At 46.5% G+C, this 18,244-nt stretch overlaps 2 protein-coding genes across 7 annotated transcripts in view; both read right to left on the reverse strand.

Annotated features, from left to right (window-relative positions):
* tln1 (talin 1) overlaps nt 1-5,656 on the reverse strand; it is a 78,308-nt gene extending 72,652 nt beyond the window's left edge. For 3 of the 4 annotated variants that reach the window (XM_018744767.2, XM_018744769.2, XM_018744770.2), the window contains exon 1: nt 5,522-5,656. The gene's annotated coding sequence lies outside the window, so the exon portion shown is untranslated. Of the gene's footprint in view, nt 1-5,160; nt 5,327-5,521 lie in introns of those variants that run through there. The other variant, XM_018744768.2, reaches the window with a different exon arrangement.
* A 2,009-nt stretch (nt 5,657-7,665) lies between these two features.
* Nucleotides 7,666-17,980, reverse strand: hmgcs1 (3-hydroxy-3-methylglutaryl-CoA synthase 1 (soluble)). 3 transcript variants are annotated; one of them, XM_018744661.2, is made up of 11 exons: nt 16,966-17,078; nt 14,980-15,122; nt 14,665-14,898; nt 14,318-14,443; nt 13,521-13,685; nt 12,979-13,147; nt 11,647-11,817; nt 10,666-10,772; nt 10,392-10,517; nt 9,946-10,103; nt 7,666-9,833 (listed from the first exon to the last, which is right to left on the reverse strand). In XM_018744661.2, the coding sequence occupies exons 1-11, from the start codon at nt 16,974-16,976 to the stop codon at nt 9,744-9,746; spliced, it is 1,500 nt and encodes a 499-aa protein (XP_018600177.1). In that variant the 5' UTR covers nt 16,977-17,078; the 3' UTR covers nt 7,666-9,743. The 3 variants fall into 3 exon arrangements, with proteins under 3 accessions (XP_018600177.1, XP_018600176.1, XP_018600175.1); XM_018744660.2 differs by lacking the exon at nt 16,966-17,078 and adding an exon at nt 17,898-17,980 and having other exon boundaries at nt 14,665-15,122; XM_018744659.2 differs by having other exon boundaries at nt 14,665-15,122.
* Between the last annotated feature and the right edge of the window lie 264 nt (nt 17,981-18,244).

The raw sequence follows: 18,244 nt of genomic DNA on the forward strand, positions 1-18,244 counted from the left end.
TGAGAGAGAGCGTCCTGAAATTCACAGACTGGAATCCCAGCGAAATAAGGAGGAAACAGGAAAAGCTGAAATGGAAACGGAATCTCGTGTTCTCGCATTCTGTGACCCAGCAGCTGCTTCTGAGGGTTTGGGATGTGAATCGAGGTCATGGGATAGTAAAGTACCGCAACACAACACGTCCAATATGTCACATTTTAATGGACAGCTGGGTCAGAAGAACTCCAGGTTCCAGAAAGCGGCTAATGAAGCTGAGCGGAAGTAAGAGAACAGCACATTTAAGTACATTTAACTGACACAGAACTAGATTAAAATTATCTTGTTGGCGGTTAAAAATGAGATAAAAAAAACCAAAATAAGCCAGAAAAGGGCTGGATGAACTCCAGGGTTATGCACAAAACCTCATAAAGGGAGCAATTCATTTGGTCTTCATCAGTTAACCATAAATACTTAATGTGATGAATAATTCAAAGTGTACTGAAAACAGAATAAAGCACAAGCGCTGCACCCAAACTTTGAGGAACACAGCAGCATCCGGAGAGGCGTACCAGAATCAGGAAGCAGCGCTGGCCTCCTCTCTGACACGCCAGAGAACTGTTCAACGTGCATCATTTCACGTTTCCTCTTTGAATAGACGGCCCCCGAAAACTCACGGCCGATGTTAAAACTTTTCTGTCTTTCGGGAACTTGCCGTTTGCTAGCTCTTTGCTGGACTGAAAGAGGAATGGAAAGAGCCACAGCTGAAGGGATCGGTAGCTCAAGACAGTCATCCAACATACACCATTGTCTTATACATGGCAGCACTTTCGTGTGACTAAAACGACCCTTTGACAGATGTTGGCTAATTTGCATTTCCAGCACGATATTTCGATCTTTGGTCATATACTATAAGTCTTAAAGGGATCTTCTGAGATGTGGAAGCCTTTGCAAAGCAGAAAACCAAGTCGAGGGGTCGCAGGAGGTCAAAACAGTTTATCAGCCAACCAAGTAAGCGTAGGTAAACATTGGGCAAATTATCAAATTGTATTAAAAATGCCTTGAAGTTAGGGTTAGTGCAACGGAAGGGTTACTTATATGAGAAATTATACGGCTTTTACCATCATTTTCACTGTCTGTTCTGAACAAGATTTCAGCCGATTGCCCTGGGCTGCACAGTGGTTAGCAAAGCCGTCAAGCTCTTTCGCTGAACGGCGTTTACCCTACACTTGTGCACGACAAAAGTAACCTAAAGTAGGCGCACATATCAAGGCACATCATTTTCAACTTAGGGGATGGGAAAGTAGCGACAGTGACCTTGTCTCACACCGACAGCGCAAACACTTTCAAGAATGAAACTCCAGCTCCTATCGGGTCATCTGAGAAGTAAACCGTGGTAAATTTTCAATTTTGGGTCCAAGCGACAATTTCACACTTAGTCCAAGCATTCCTTTAGACCACTTTTACAAGCAGCAGACAGCCCACCAGGTCAGACTGTGAAGCCACAGGCAAGTTATTCTCAGTTACTGATTAATTGTGCCTCTGTCCGTTCCCCGATAGCCACACCATATTGCCATTTATAACACTTACGGTTAAAAAAAGTTTGCATTTTCAACACACAACGGTATTTCAAAAACCTTTTAGTGATTTCAGTAAAACGCTGTCAAAGCTGCATTTGGGCCGCAGCACCCTGATTTTACCCATGAGCAAACGGCCTGCGGCGGGGCTGCGAGAACGTTCTATGCAAACATGACTTCCGAGGATCGTCACCATCCAGTCGACGTGCAGGGACACTTGCATTTCAACACCGAACCTGGCATCGAGGCCCGCAAACCCAAAGGGTGATGTGGGGCACAAATGGGACGCACGTGCAGCCGAGGGCCCCGCGGTCGCTCCTGCAGCTCGCCTCTCTTTGGGCTGGCAAGACTTTCCTCCGGCACCCAGTCGGAGGGAGGACAAAGGTGCCCTTATTTTGGAGCCTGGAGCGGGCCACAATACTGCACAGTGCACCCTCAAAGGGAACCTTGTTACACTGCAGGGCGTCTCACATGCAAGCTGTTCCCGCTATTAGAGGACATTAAGAGCTGCGGATCAGACCTCAAACACACCACACACACCCACCGTATGTCACACAATTGAATAAAAAGCTAAACGCACCTTATGATGAGATCCATTCTTGCCTGAGGCCCTCTTAACAGCGTCATTTAAAGTCACAGTGCTGACAATAACCAAAAAAAAAGTTATACAAAGAGGCGAAAAAGTACATGTGATAATGGCCTTGATGAAAAGTTGTAGCGTGAAGGGACTGGGCCTACACAGCTCTATTTAATTTGAGGAAGAAACATTAAGTAAAAATAGAGTGGGGCAGCACAATTTCATTTCCGTTCGGAGACTACTTTGTATTTAAAATTAAATTTAGAGCTCAAAGAGCAGAATTAAGGCATCATCATCATCATTCCGGCAGCACCAGACCAGGACTTGCCATTATTCATTCAACGACAGCTCCATCAGTGACCGCTTTACCTATTGATCGTAAGTGGCCTGTAGGTAGGCCTACTGCACATCATCTTATAGGCCAACTTCAAAATTAAGGTAGTGTACGTTGGGTCCACGAGCGTGACAATGCCCTGCACAGCAACACGGAGGAGAATTGCACCAGCTACTCAGTCAAAGTGACCTGCAAAAAGCGCAGCAAAACACGAGTGAACGCATGAGATTCCGATTGACACTGCGGATGGACACTCGTCCCCCCGCGGCCCTTCAGGTCCAGAGAGAATTAGTCTCACACGCTGGTCAGCCACAACTGTCTGATCCGCGCTCCGAGCGTGAGCTCCAGTGACCTGCCACTGCACCGAACGCTCCTTCAGCCAGTTAAGCGCAGTTGACAGATCAGCGAAGCGCGTGTCCTGCCTCCTCGAACCGTGCCGAAGCAGTTTGACACACACTTCAGTTACGTGTGTTCCAGCAGAGCCAATTAACAGCGGCATCACAAGTGCCTGCGCTAAGAAACTGATGTACGTAGTAAACAAGGTTTATTTTATTAGCAGTGGTTCTTGTATTTTTACCACTTACAGTTGGGATGTGAATCCGCTACACGCAATTTAAGGTGCACGGATACTACACTGTACGTTTCACATCCCCTCTTCTCACCTCCACATTTGATCCCGGTTCACAACAATCCGACAGATTTTACCAATAGCCGCATAACCCATCACGCACGAGGCTCAACTTGACGACACGTTTTAACTGTTCTTTCTGAGGGTTACGCTTTTTTTGAGAAGCTGCCGCCACTCTTTTCACCGTGCCTCACTGCTGCAGCTCTCCAACACATGGAGGGGAAAGCAAGAACCAAACAATTATCAAATTGGCGCTTAACCGCTGCAGTACCAGAGTGGTGGGCATGGATTAAAGGGTGTGGGCTACAAATGCGTTACCAACACATTTTCCCATGCTCAGTGTGTATAATATTTCATTAGAGGGATGCATATGACCGCTTACCAAGATAGGGAGCAAGTTCTGAGGACAGCCACGCATGAGCTGAGAAGCCATGACACACTCTGTGTGTGTGTGCGTGGGCACATGTGCTGCAACAAGCTTTTGACTGCTGATACTGAGTTAATGTAAGTGGGATGAGTTAATCCCACCTAAATCAGCTGAAGGTTTCCAAATAGGAAGAATCGTTTCTGTTTGTGCGACTGTGCTGCGGCGGGCGGAGTGAGCCGTACGCTGGGTGGCCCGAAAAGGCACACCGAGCCGCGTCTAATCTGCCCCAAAAATGTTCCTCAAGAGCGAGCGTGTGCAAGCTTGCCAGGAGCTGCTCCTCACGCCGAGGCAGCCCATGTACGCCGGAGTCCTCCACAAGTCGACTCCCGGTACATTTAACCCTGTTAAAACTGTGAGAAAACAATATAAGAGCTGCTTCTCATCAATGCTCACAGAGGCTAAAAACCTATCACTTGCATTTACCTGACGCTTTTCTCTAAAGCAGCTTATAATGTCAAGGGTACAGTTATTACCAGTTCACAACTATTTTACCCATTTATACAGCTGGGTAATTTTACTGGCACAATTTAGGGTAAGTTCCTTGCTCAACGAAACTACAGCCAGAGGTGGGGATCGAACCCGCAACCTTTGGGTCCAGAGGCAGCAGCTCTAAGCACTACACCAGCAGCTGTCCCTGCTTCCATGTACCACTTGTCCAGGGCAGGGTCCCGGTGCACTGGAGCCTTTCCTGGAAGCGCAGGGTATAAAGTTGGTGTAACCGGATGGGACGCCAGTCCATCACAGGGCAACCGAGAGTCACCGATCCACCGGAAACACGTCCAGAGACCGAGCTGAACTCAAACCCACGTCTGAAGCCAGGGCCCAGGAGAAGAGAGGAGAGGAGAGGCACCGGCGCTACCCACCGGGCCAGCGCGCGCCGACAGGCCAAACGGGGCAGACGTGCCGAAAGAGTACGAGCGGGAGAGGTAGGCGTACTCTGTTCCTTGGGTTCAAGGCAGAGCAGCGCACAGGAAATGAGCGCCTCGAGGCGGCTGTGTTCCTGTCACTCCCCCCACCCCACCCCGGGTCACGTGCGCTGCAGAAGCTGCGCCCCAAGGCCACGGCGCTGTCACCAGGAAGCGGACACATCCCCGCTGTCGCAACCGCACGGTGTGTCACACAAGTTCCCCACAGAGAGGCCCGAAACACCGCTGTCAGGCTCCGCTCTGCGGGCCTCCTGTATCCGGCGCTCCTCCGCTCCCAAGGAAGGAAAAGTCGGCCAGCAGCTCGTCCGTCCTGAGTTGCCCAAGCTCCACTTTTGTCTTTACTTTAGCCACCCAAACTATTAAACTTTCTCTTTTCTTTTCCTTCTACTAACATGATCATGCAGCGCAAGTGAAGAGCCGCTCCTCCTCCACAACTAAATGATCAACAAGTCACAAGAACAGCAGAATAACTGTCTCACTTCGGTTCGCTTAGCTGCAAGGAACCGTGCAAATAAATAAATAAAGAAATAAATAAATAAAAAATCATATACAACAAATGAAGAAATGGAAGATCAACACGATTTCGTATGAGGGAGCGCAACCGTTCGTCTCCTTCGTCAGGCACGGCTCTGTCTGCTTCATACACACTTGTTGTCGTTATTATTTATATTATTTATTGTTGTTAACGTTGAGTTTATTTCTGGTTTTGGGTTCTTACACTCTCTCTCGAACCCCCGGTCGGTGAATAAGTTTCTGCTTCTTTTCGATCTCTGCTGCACCGCCAAAGTTCCTCTAGCTGAGAGTCCGCGAAGGTCACACGGAGCTGCACGCGCACAAGCGGCGCGCCACACACGACACGCGCCCTCGAAGCAGCGCGACGAGCGCAGCGCCGGCGGCTCCGCCAACTCTCCTCCGCTCCGGAAAGAAAGTCCACCTCGCGTCGCCGTCGGTCGTCCGCCGCCCGTCCGCCGCCCGTCCGCCGCCGGAGCTCCGCGCCGAGAAGAGAAGCGCCTGCTGCAGCAACTTCTCCACCTCGGCACCCGACTTACAGGCTGACCTACACCCGACCCTCCACTTACCTCCGTTCTTTTTCTCTCTCCCCACTCCCGCGCCCGAGTTCCGTCCTCACTTTTCCGTCCCGCTCTCAGAGCAACGATCCGTCGGCCAGCTGTAACGGGCGTCGCGCGCGCCGCTCCCCTCCTCCTCTGCGCTCCTCCCTGTTCCGAGGCGCCCTGAGGAGCTCCGCCCTGCGTCGCGCGCCCCTGCTGGCGGTCACACGCTGTCGCAGCGACGACTTCCAGCCGCGCCGCCGAAATCCTGCTTTCCGCAGCAGTTTTCGCTCGTTACGCGTTTTCCTTTTACATACATTTTTCTGCAAAGCGACTCCCGGTGTTAAGCCACTTAGAGTTAGTCACCTAATTCTAAAGAAAGTTGCACTTTGGCGGGGCGAATTTTTGGTCACTCTGTCCTGCTCCATACGTTTTTTTCATGATTTTTCAGCACTGAATGTTTACTTTGACACGTTGTTCAGCACACGCTTTTCTCCACAAAAGAACAGGATGGGTGCGATACTGTACATGTTATTTCCATGGAACCAACACACTGACAATGCAACTGCAATGAATGTTCCTGAAAAGCACTCAAAGTCGGTAGCGTCCCTTCTCACCGTCTGCTGCCGTCTTCCCTACGTGATTTCCTGGGCCCTAGTCTCTCTCCCACTTTTCCACCGGACAACATTAACATCTAGCCAACTCTCACAAACAATAAACTAACTATACAACTGGAATCTGGCCCAAGTGTCCGTGCTCTACGCGCAAAATCAACCAGGGCCCGGTGGAGTAACTGTCGCTTCGGCTAAACCGGCAGAGTGAAGCGAGCTCTTCGAAAGTGCCTGACCAGCTGGTTATTTAGCACACTGTGCTCTTTCATTTCCATTTATTTCATTTTACTGGAACAGTGGATTTGCTTTATTAAAAAGATAAGTAGATTTATTTTTCAGAAAGCGTTAAAACTGTCCGTTGAACATCACTAGTGCTCTGAATGGTAAAAAGCATAATCTGTACCTGCAATGTTTACTTGTTTACACAAGTATGGTTTTTAACTAGCAACAGCTAGTATTGTAGTGATTAGCATTGCTGCCTTTGAACCTAAAGGTCATGGGTTCAATTCCCCCCTCCAGCTGTAGTACTCTGGAGCAAGGTACTTCACTTAAATTGTGCCCCTAACCCAGCTATATAGATGGGTAAATGATGGCTTAACATTGTAAGTTGCTTTTCGTACTCCCATCGCTACCCGCTTGCCCCAGTGTCTCCTAGCGTCTCTCACACATTTACGCGCTACAGGCAATTTAGAGCCGCCGCTCCACCTTGAATACAACTCTTTGGACTGAGAGGAAATCCACTCGCAGATTACACACGGAGCCAATATGATTCCAGATCAGAACCCACTCACTGCACTGCTATTCTTCTTCGCATTTTTAGAAATACTGCAGAAAATGACAATTTTCAGTGCAATACTGCAAAAGAGAGTTTTGCGTGGATCCTGGCATCGAGTTTCATTTCGATTCGTTTGCCCATGCAGCAGCTCCACCGCGTGGCGACCTCTTTACAGTACAAGGCCATCTGAAGTCCCATCAGTGGCGCTCACCAGGCCTGAGCAGTAGACATGGTACGAGGCCTCCGGCAGGTTATTTCTATCCTTGCATTGCTGTTCTGACTGCTCCAAAAATAATTAGGTATCACATATTGTACTGCTTGTAACATCATGCATTGCTGAGTGCACTTTATTGAATATAAAATGTCGTTATAGGGCATCATGCAATACGACAAAGTTTCACTGTATGTAAGCTGCTAATATAAGCCATGTGATGTAGTCGGATGTTATAAAGTCATTTGGCAAGTCAGAGTCAAGGGGCCGCCCGGTTTTTCATAATCCCAGTAAAGTGCTGAAAAAGCTGAAAGCGAAAAGCTGCTCCTTTTTCACGCAACACTTATTCTTATTCCATGTCAATAGGATGTGGTGCTAATCAGACCGCTGTACATTACACACAAGGCAAAACAGCTGTAACACAACAGAGGTAACGCTTTCCCTCAACAGTATTATTTGGATTACACTAGCAATTTACAAATAAGAAAAAAAAATTACAAAAGGGAATTTTTTTAAAATTAACTGACTTTATTTCCTTTCCTTATTTTTCCACAATCTTATTAGATCTTTTCCAGGACATTTTTGGAAAAATAACACAGCTGGTTCTACATATACAAATACATGTTTTACAGTTAGTACTTGTCCACAACTCACCAAAACTGGTTTGTATAATCGTTTGATTTTGAGACAAACTATTTGTAAACATATACATTTTCAAGATATAACCTTAGAGGTAAATTTGCTTGGCTACAAAATTAAAAAGATCTGTACACAAAGAATAGCCCGTGCATCCCATTTTGTTTACATTTATTACATGCTTGTAGTAAGGCTTTTCAATCTTCTAACCATCTTGTCTGCCTGCCCCTTTGCTTGGGCCACACGCACAGGTACCCCTCCCCAGTGGTCCTACTGGCACATGTGCAAGAGACTCTGAAAATTGACTGCTGGTCAAAAAAACACCCCAAGTGAAGTTCTTGCACTGCCCCAGCAGGGCGACGCCATCAATATGTTTCAGCCTCAGTTTTAAGTCTCACTGAAAGACCTTGGGGCTGTTTGTATCAGTCTTCAGTTTCACCTGTGTTAGTGGGCTGCAAGGAGTAGAAATACTGCAGATGGTGAAATCCTCATGGGTCATTACATATTAAAAAAAGCAGAGCAATAACATTTGTGACAACTCAGTACATTGTCTTTCCTCCAGCATATTGCTAAACAAGCCCTTTAAACTTATGGCCCATAAACATATGAGATTAATATGCATTTGCTGCCTTATTACTTCGATAAGACAGCAACCGCCACAAAAAAGGCTATTTTTTTGCAGCAAATGCCGAGGCACATTGTGTGTTTGCGTCAACCTCCACAATGCACGTGCCCATGCGGTCCCTCCTCCACCACGGTGCTGCACCCATTTCAGGCATTTCACACAACCTGGTGTGAGGGGAACTTCAGTCCCAGCAAAGTTCTTTTTCCCCATTATTTCAGCTACAGAAAAAAAAAAAAAACTGTCACAGGGACTTGGAAGGTTGTCCTGATACACACACATATTACTGTTGGGCAAGAGGGAGGTTAGACTACAGAGCAACATTTTTTTCCTTAGACTTTAAAACACAAGACATTAACATTTATTCATTTACTTGACAATGAAAAGCCTTCCTTTCCCAACCTATCCACTTCTAGATTTTAACACCACCACTGAAAACGGAGGACAACTGTCTATCGTGAAGGTTTAGAGACACCATCTCGGTTCATTTTCTTCAGTATTCAAACTCCAATTTGAATCTGTATAGCCACTATTTTGCCAATTAACCAAACAATAGCAGGGTTGGGCTTTGCATGTACACCACTTACAAGAAACCCAGGTAACATTTAATTGTGATACCTTACAGCATCTGTGGGCCATGCCATTCATTGTAAAACTCAAAACATTTGCAGTACAGCTGCAACTGTACAAGCGAAATGCAAGGTGTAGTGTAGAAAATCTGTGTAACAGCACTCAAAAGGGAACCATGTGCTGTAGCATATAACAATGAGAGCTGCAGCATCTTAATAAAATTAGTATAGCTGGGGTGGCTGGACCCCTCTTCCCTTTTGTTCTGCAGATGCTCGTGGTTACAGTCCTGAAGCTTTCATTTCCTCTTCCACTTCCTGTTGGCGCCCAGCAACAATAAATGCACTTTTGTCTAGCAGAAGTGAGCAAACACTCCTGCTATAAAATCAACAAGTACAGGGGAAAAAAAAAAATTAAAAGCTCTGCTTTTTTGACACATTCAGGCAAGACGAGCTGATTATGACATGGTTTGCATTGCAGCAGGGGACTGTACAGCACGTCTTCAGCACTCAATTCAGCCATCCAGCCCAGTGAGGAATACACAGAAGTGTGACATACAGGAAAGACAGCCGAAAGGTCGAGGGGCACAACCCGCTGTCCTTGTGCCACGATCCCTCACATTATCATATCCCCTTCAAAGGACACGTCAAGTTTGCCTTAAACAGCGGGCGACACATTTGGTACCAGCGACAGTAGGATAAATAAATCCTACACCATGGTGATTAAATCTGAAAAAGTGGTTCTCAGCATTCAGTGAAACTGAACACGCAATAGGTTTGAGAGATTATTGTTTTCATTATGTGTCCCTATAATACCTCATGGAGGTAAAGTTAGTGCTCTCCGTTGCTAATGGCGACCACTTCAGGCCCAGCCGTGTTGCCGGGGATGCGTGGCATCTTCTTTGCTGGACTCGGTATGTGCTAGAACAAACAGAAAGCACGGTGTGAATCAAGAAAGAAGTGCAAACAAGAGGAACTGTAGCTCAGACCCACTACTGACAGCTGCAAAAAACACTCTAGAATTATTTATTACCTCTGTTGCTGTGGTGGAAGTGTCCAGTCCAGCTTCCAAGGGCCCATCCTCATCCATGGACCGTCGGGCATACTGCCTGCGATGTTTCTCGTCAATGTGTGTCAGGTACCATGTACCGGGAAACAGGTCATCTACGGATCCCTGGGGGGTGTAGTTTGCTGTACGAGGGAGACAAATGGTTTTAGCTGAAGCTTCAAAAGAGACAGTTTTTCAGCACATCAACAAATGCTCTGCAGATCCATGTGGGCCTTGTAACAAACTGGACACATGACATGCAACATGGGTTACTACATATTTCATTCCCCTTGCTTAGTCTCTTTAAACGATGGACAGTAAGGTCATCCTACTTTGGCAAATGTTATGGCAAAACCCCTACTGCAGTGTTGAACCCAGTGGACAAAGTCTCCCCACCCCCGAAGGACTGCAGGCATGTTGGTTGGAAGTACCTAGGTGGTGAGTCTCTTCCCTCAGCTTCATGTTCTTAGCAAACACATCTGGCGACACCTTTCTCCTGGAGTCCAGCCTGACTTGGAGATCAGAGAGACTGGCCACCAGTTTATCCAGTGCTGAGCCTTTTGAGGGCAGGAAGAGTACAAAAGTTAGGCACAGCTCCGCCGGAGCACCACTACTAAAGGCCCGCGCTAAACATCCACTGAAATCACTTTCAGAAGAATTTCCATAGATGAGACAGATTGACCTGGCATGCCCAGGTACACTCACCAGGCGTGGCATCCTGCGTAACTCTGATGGAGTACAGTGTGGCAGCAAACCCAGAGCCATAAGAGAATATGCCAATCCTGTGGCCAGCCAGCTGCTGAGGAGTATGTCTGTGGGAAACCAAAGGACCTGTCACTTGGTGCACAAGGTCTCACTAAGGCGGTGTTGACAGGGACAGGCCATAATGAAAACTGCTACGTCTGATGCTTCCCTCACAGACCTGTTACATAATGCACTGCATTAACACCAGACCTGTATACTGCTACGCACAAGTTAAAATCATCCAGGCTCATGTATGTTTGTCAAGGGTATAACAGCAGTCCCAAGAATCTGGGATTTGAAAGGGAAGCCTTCTAGTTTTTCAAACAAGGCTGGCTGCTGCCTTATTCATTTCCTAAACAAAGGAAGATGTGCGCAAGCCCAAAGAGGCTTCTGCAGTTGCCAAGTGAAAAACAAAACTGTGCTAACAAACACCTTCGGGAGCCATCAACAGGTGCCTGTGTAATTATACGCGTAGAAAAATGTGTTTACCCTACTAATCTCCAATGATACCATACTTCCCTGGTGTACCAGTAATAATTTCACCCTAATGGCTACTGGTTTATAAGGTAAAGATTTGCATCAGACACAGAAGGGACCTTGGCTATTATGGAAACGCAGCTTTCTTACTGCGGCAGTAGAGAAACATTATGACAAAAAGCAGCACGTATGACAAACAAGTACTGCTGAACAATGGAAACAGTGTTATGCTCAAATAAATGGGCAGAAACTACATTAAAAGCCATCCTGTAAACCTAATTTTTAGCAATCACCCTACTCCCTAGTCTGCTGGTCACCTCTCTACCTCTGCTTTCCTTACCTTTGTTGTTGCAGTTATCTAAATACTAAGTTATGTGAACTGACATTTCGTCTCCCAATTCAGAACCTATTTAAGGACAGAGGGTCACACGGACTGGAGTTGTCAGCCCTGATCAAGAGACTCACTGTGCCACGACGGAGGCCAGGCAGCCATACACGGATGGCGTGTACATGTTGCCGTTCTGGTTGGATATCAGCAGTGACGTCTTCGTCTTCTGCTGAAACATCTCTGCGCTTGCCTTCATGAAGGCCTTTTCCACATCCCTATCGAAGTAGGTTTCCTCTGGCTTCACATCCCTGGAGGCCAGACAGAGGGAAAGATTGTCATACAACTGCAAACTGAAATCAAACTGCAATACACCGCAGTATAGCGGTGTACTTGCCGTGAAGTACTCGCGCAAGGAACGGCCAAACCGGGTCTTTAAAGGCTGCACTGAATACTGGGTTTTTGCTTTACCTTGGCTCTTCACTGCTCTACTGCATTAATTGTGGACAGCAAGTCATACTTCCTGATGTTTTTGATGTAAATATGACATATTGTTGCATATTTGGTAGCACAGTGACAAAACACATAGTCCTGGCGCTTCAGGGTGTCCGGGCCCAGGTCCACAGCTGGATTTAAATGCAGCTCAGTCAGTGCTGATTTTGCATGTTACTCTGTGTTTCTGTGGGTTTCTTCCCACACTCCAAAGACACGTGATTCAGGTGAACTGGATGACTAAATTGGCCTTAAGTCTGTGAATGAGTATATGATTGCCCTGTGATGGAGTGGCGTCCATTCACTGGTGTACACCCTGGCTCATGCTGGAGGCTTCTGCAGTGGGCTGAGTCACTGTGACCCTACACTGGACAAGCAGTTATTGATAATGCATGGATGGATTAACGTGTGTTCACTGCAACTGCTGAAATACTTTCTTCTTCATCTACCAGCAAGACACCAACACCCTAGCATGCATTAAGCAGGCAAAGTGTAACACACGTCAAGATTTTATGGGGCGGCACGGTGGCACAGCGAGTAGCACTGCTGTCTCACAGCACCTGGGTGATGCAAGAGGACAGGGATTCAATCCCCGCTCAGTCTGTGTGGAGTTTGGATATTCTCCTTGTGTCTGTATGGGTTTCCTCCCACAGTCCGAAGACATGCTGTTCAGGTTCACCCACAGTGTGTGACAGAATGTATTCTACTGATGTATGGATGAGAGACCCATTGTAAGTAGTGTATCAAACACAGTGTAAGCCACTTTGGTGAATAAGGTGTGTGGCCTGGTAACACTACATATAGTTCATTGGAAGTTACTTTGGAGAAAAGCATTTACTAAATAAATGTAAAATAAGATGTTTTGCCAAAATTAACCAAAGTTCAGGACAAATTATACCTTCACATCAATAATAACCCCTGGAGGGTACAGTCTGGGAGTATGCAAAAGAAAGACTTTTAGAGAGCTACAGCGGACCTACCTGAAGGCCTCCAGGCCACTGAATATTCCACTCTCTGTGTTTGGGTTTGGGTCACTGAGGAAGTCATTGAGAACCAGGCGGGCAAGGGACTTCTGGACCAGCTTGCAGTATGGGGAGTGGAATATCATGTAACCAAAATCCTCCAGACTGAAACGTTTATCAATTCCCTCTGAAATCAGACAATAAGCACGTTTTAAAAACTTGTTCATTTTGTAAGCTAGCACCATTGTACAACTACTACTAGTAAAACTAGTCCTCTTCTGGTAATGAATTTTACTCATTTTAGTTAACTAATGAACAAAAGGAACAGCCACCATTTATCATAAACATAATGTTATACTGCAGTCGTACCAAGCTCCATAGCAGAGCGAAGTCAATCTCACTGTTCCTATTGTACCCTTGGATCAAGCTGCTCATACTCTGAATTGCTACAGTAAAAATTTTCCAGCTGTATAAATATTTAGATCACAGTAAATTTGATTTTCGAAGAATGTATACTAGCTTGGACAATGGTATTAATAGCAATAATTAGAATCACCTACCTTTCTGCCACAGAGAATGGACCTTGTTGCGGTAAACTGTGTAGCATCTGTCTAGTGCGCTCAGGTAGCACTGGATAGACAGCTTTCCGTCGACCACTGGGTACTCCGACCCCATGTCTGGCTTGTAAAAGTCATATGCGTGCTGCATGTGTGTCCCCCTTAGACCTGCAAGGCCAAGAATGTACACTTTCTACAACATGGTAGATCAACAGAAGATATTAAAAGTTTTGTCTTACATCCCTATACAAACTGTTCAGCTGTAAACAGCTGTTTTGGTAAAACTGACAACCATGTACTTTGGGATTTACACTGAATGGGATAGTGCTTGACAAACAGATCAAATCTGTAGCCTTGAACTGGGTACTAAGTTCAATGTACATTTACATTTATTCATTTAGCAGACGCTTTTGTCCAAAGTGACGTTTACGTACATCTCAGCAGAAGTACAATTTATGCATCACATTAAAAGGAGGAGACATAGCTGCAGACATGAAAGTCTCAAGTAAACCTAGTTTGTTACCTACCACTTGCTGCACTGAGGTTCATCATTCAAGTAGGTGCATAAAACACAGGACAGACAAATCCTGATAACCTCCCACTTTTTTTTTTTTTTTTTAAATATTCTAAAACAGTGAAATTAATAAAAATCATAAATAAAACAAAGAACAGTATTAATATCAAACAGAAACCCATCGCTCGCAGCAGTAGTACTTTTGTAAGATGCAAAGAAAAAACAACCAGCTTTAAGCCAGTTTAAATCCACTTTAAAGCATTTTGTAGTTTGTATGGAGACCCACCTCTGTCAAAAGCCAGAGGCGCATTTGGTCCAACCAGCATGGCAACTGCCCCAGCACCCCCTGTGGGTCTTGCACTTCCTGTGGCGTATACAGCAATGTCTCCTGCCACCACCAGAGCATAGCGGCCTACAAGGCGGGGGGGGGACACTTTTAAAATCTGATTACTCATGTTAATTTTTTGCCTTCCCTTGCACTTAACTACTCCATCTTGTCGTATTCATGGTCACAGCAGAATGATTTACATTCTTATAGCTAAAGCAACATTTCTCTATCAAGCGTGGCAGTTTTCTTCCTCAGTTTATTGACTGCTATTACTGCACAAAGAAATGAAGGTGCCTCAGTCTTACCATCCCAAGAGCTGGATTCGACCCAGTTCACAGCGTTGAAGAGGGCAGCTGTGCCGCCGTAGCACGCATTGGTGGTGTCGATGCCCTCCACATCCGTGTTCCCAGACTCCTCAAACAGTTGCATGATTACCGTCTTCACTGACTTTGACTTGTCAATGATGGTCTCGGTGCCCACCTCTAGCCGGCCCACACTTTCATACGACAGGCAGTTCCTCTCCATCAATCTCTGCACCACTGTCAGACACAACGAGTTGATGTCCTCCCGGTCGGAGCAGAAGCCCATCCGGGCCTGAGCCAGGCCCACTGTGTACTTGCCTGGCGCCACGCCGTCAAATTGCTCCAGCTCCTCCTGCTCAACATACTGTGATGGAAAATACACTTCCAGGGCGATGATGCCCACATCCTTGGGCCAGGTGGCCTCACCACTTGCAGGAACTGATCCAGGCATCTTGATACAGCTGGAAGGAAGATGAAAAACTACTGATCTCTTTCTCAGATGTGAGTATTGCATTGTTGGGTACTCTTCTACAGTACAACACACATGACTATCCCATCCACAATGAATTAACTCTTGCCAAATGCAGGGATGTGGTGGTTCAGGACTGACCTACAGATCAAAAAGCTGACTTTCATTGCCCCAAAGGAAGCGAACATGGTCTTTAACTTAAGTTTTCACTGTAAATATCAAACTGCATACAGGAGAATAATAGTAGAGCTAATGAAATATTATTAAAAGGCCAGTCAGAGAAGAACTACCACCCAACTAGTTGCTTTACAGACATTTACTGGCTTACATGAGCAATCAATGGTAGACACCAACTGTAGAAAAGCCTACTTAATTCCAATATTTCGTAAGTATCAGTATTAGGCTGTAAAGACACTGCACGTACTACAAAACTTGAGTGCTGGAACCTGCTGAAAAAGCAGGTAAAAGTTCATCAGCCATTAAGAGGGAAAAGTTTTGGCACTGAATGTCGGAGTGTCTTGTGAAAACGGCACCGCAGACACTCCTACCACCGCTGGCAGCGTCACAAGGCGCCAAGGACAGAGGCAGCGACACACTCCGGATAATCTCCCACTGTGTGTTTGTGGGCAAATTCTGCAGAAAAGCAAATGTTTTACTAACAGGAAAACAATCTGTACTATCCAACATGGACATTGGACCCTCACCTCCTGCACAGCATGCTGGTCAAACAGAGGAGCACCTTCAGCAGCACACTGTTCCAGCCATGGTGGGGCACCACGGAGTCTCCCAACGTAAACAGTGAGAGTACACACAAACACACATACGCGCATATATTCCTTAAGGACCCACGCCTCAAACCGGCTTTCCCAGCATATCAGGCGCCTCGGAGACTTTCACACTTTTTCCACTGGGAAACACTGTCACCCAATTATTTCCCCCCAGTGGTTGAACACTTATTTACAATTTTCCCACAATGCAACTGTTCACAATAGAGCCGTTTCCCGCCCAAACTCGCGCTAACGGGGTTCGTTACAATTATATAGTATTATACACACACACACACAGCTACTTACACTGTATTCATTTACTCACTGCCCGCTTGCACTCTTTTACACGTGTCTCATTAGACAAATGTTAAAATAACAACGAAGGGGGCAGGAGCGAGCGGGACGCAGGAGGTCAGTGTCACCGGGATGCGGGGCAAAGCGCACGGTGACTGGGCTGAGGGGCGCGCGCGCGAGGCGGTCACGGGAGCCGCGAACTCTCACCCAGTTTCACGTCGGAGAGATAAACGGGCTTCTGTGGTCGTGTGGGTCAAAGTGCGACCCTGGAGCTCAGAACATGTTGTGAAAGACATACAGCCAGGCTGCGGAGGGATGGCGGATAACCCGCGAGGGAACGAAACGATGACGGCAAGCAAGAGTAGTAGGAACGTCAGAATCTCGCAACACCCGGCGGCGCCCCTGCCGCGCTCGGAGGCGGGTGCAGCGCGAGCGTGTCCGTCTCGCGGGAAAGAGGCGCGCCGTCACGGGCGGAGAACTCACTGCGGGAAACTTTCGAACCTCTCACGCGTCCCTCAGACACTTCCAACGTCACGACACAGCGGCTAAAGACCCCCTAGTGTTCTCAAAAGCCCTGCGACGTTGTGGCAGCGAGGGACGAGCCCGCTGCTGTGCACCGACACGGACCGGCTCAACAATCAGTCGCTCATCATCATATGATATGATCATCATCACCACCACCACCACATGCACAACTAGAAACAAAACCCCTTTCTGACAGAGGATCGAAATGCGGCAGAACGGCTGGATCCCGATCCGCACGCTTCAGCTTACCTTGCGATCATATAGCAAGCGCTCTGCTTCTCCACAAGACACACTGAACCAGTAACCGGCGAGGTGACGCTCGCAGAACACTGTCCTTTCGGGAGCGACCATAAGGTCACTTGCACACCGGGACACAATAGTGAACGGACCCACTTCCGCCCGTTTCACGCAGTCGAGTTCCGCTTTGTACTCAACTTCTCCTCACCGCTTCCCTCCGTATTACTGGGCTGCTCCGCGTCAGTTACTTGTAGATTGCAACGATAGACACTTAACATATAGCTAGATTAAGTTATTCATTACGGTTAGACAGCTGTTAGTCAAAGTTAACTACCGTTACTTTTAGGATGCTTTCTAAAGTTTCTGTAATGTATTGTGTATACATCACCACTTAATGCTCTCTATCATGCAGATCTGCCTTAAAATACTAAATTTATACATCGGGCTAATACTATATTATATTACATCATAATCATATACACACTAATCTCGAAGGCGTAAATGTTAACGTTATAGAGTAAAACAAAAGTGAAACTTCTGATAAACATTTCTAATTTTAGGTAGTTAATACAGTTATTACTTGTAAGTTATTAAATGACAACACGATTCGTTACCGATATAACTGATAAAAGTAAAACGGACAGCTTTTGTTTTGAATGGATCTAACAGTCAGATATTACCAATACCAATATTTTACACTGACACTGATTTTACAGATGCTACTTCTTGGTCGCATAAATGAGGAAAATATGTAATATTTGTTTTTAATTCAATACAAAATGACGAAATTTAATTTAGATTGAACTGTAAGCACGTCCCAGTCTTCCCACACACACAGCAGCTGGAAAATAGAAAATTATGACATGTCATGATTTATTTATTATAAACCAAATTTATTTGGTTTCAGGGTCATGATGCAAAAAGTAAAAATCAGTACCACTCACCGTCCACACGAAGTGTCAGGCTGGCAGGGGGACCTCAAGCGCCCTGTTGTGCAGATGAGAAAGTTGCTTTACCGCTGTCACTAACTGTGGAAAAGCGGTTCAGCTAAATATTTATCCGTCGGTAAAGACGCATCGAGGCCACGCCCTGAGGATCCATGGAGTCGATCTTAGATCCAATCGGAGCCAAGCTTTTCCGTGTTGACATGCACCAGTCGTCCGTCCTCCTCGAACTTCTAACCAATCACCGTGGCCTAAGGCGTGACCTGACAGAGGCCCGCTCTGAGTGGCTGAATGGTGTGAGTGAATGACGGTATATGGTGAGAGGACGGTGACCAATCAGGTGAGAC

The sequence above is a fragment of the Scleropages formosus genome, chromosome 6, assembly GCF_900964775.1.
Source record: "Scleropages formosus chromosome 6, fSclFor1.1, whole genome shotgun sequence".
Taxonomy (NCBI): domain Eukaryota; kingdom Metazoa; phylum Chordata; class Actinopteri; order Osteoglossiformes; family Osteoglossidae; genus Scleropages; species Scleropages formosus.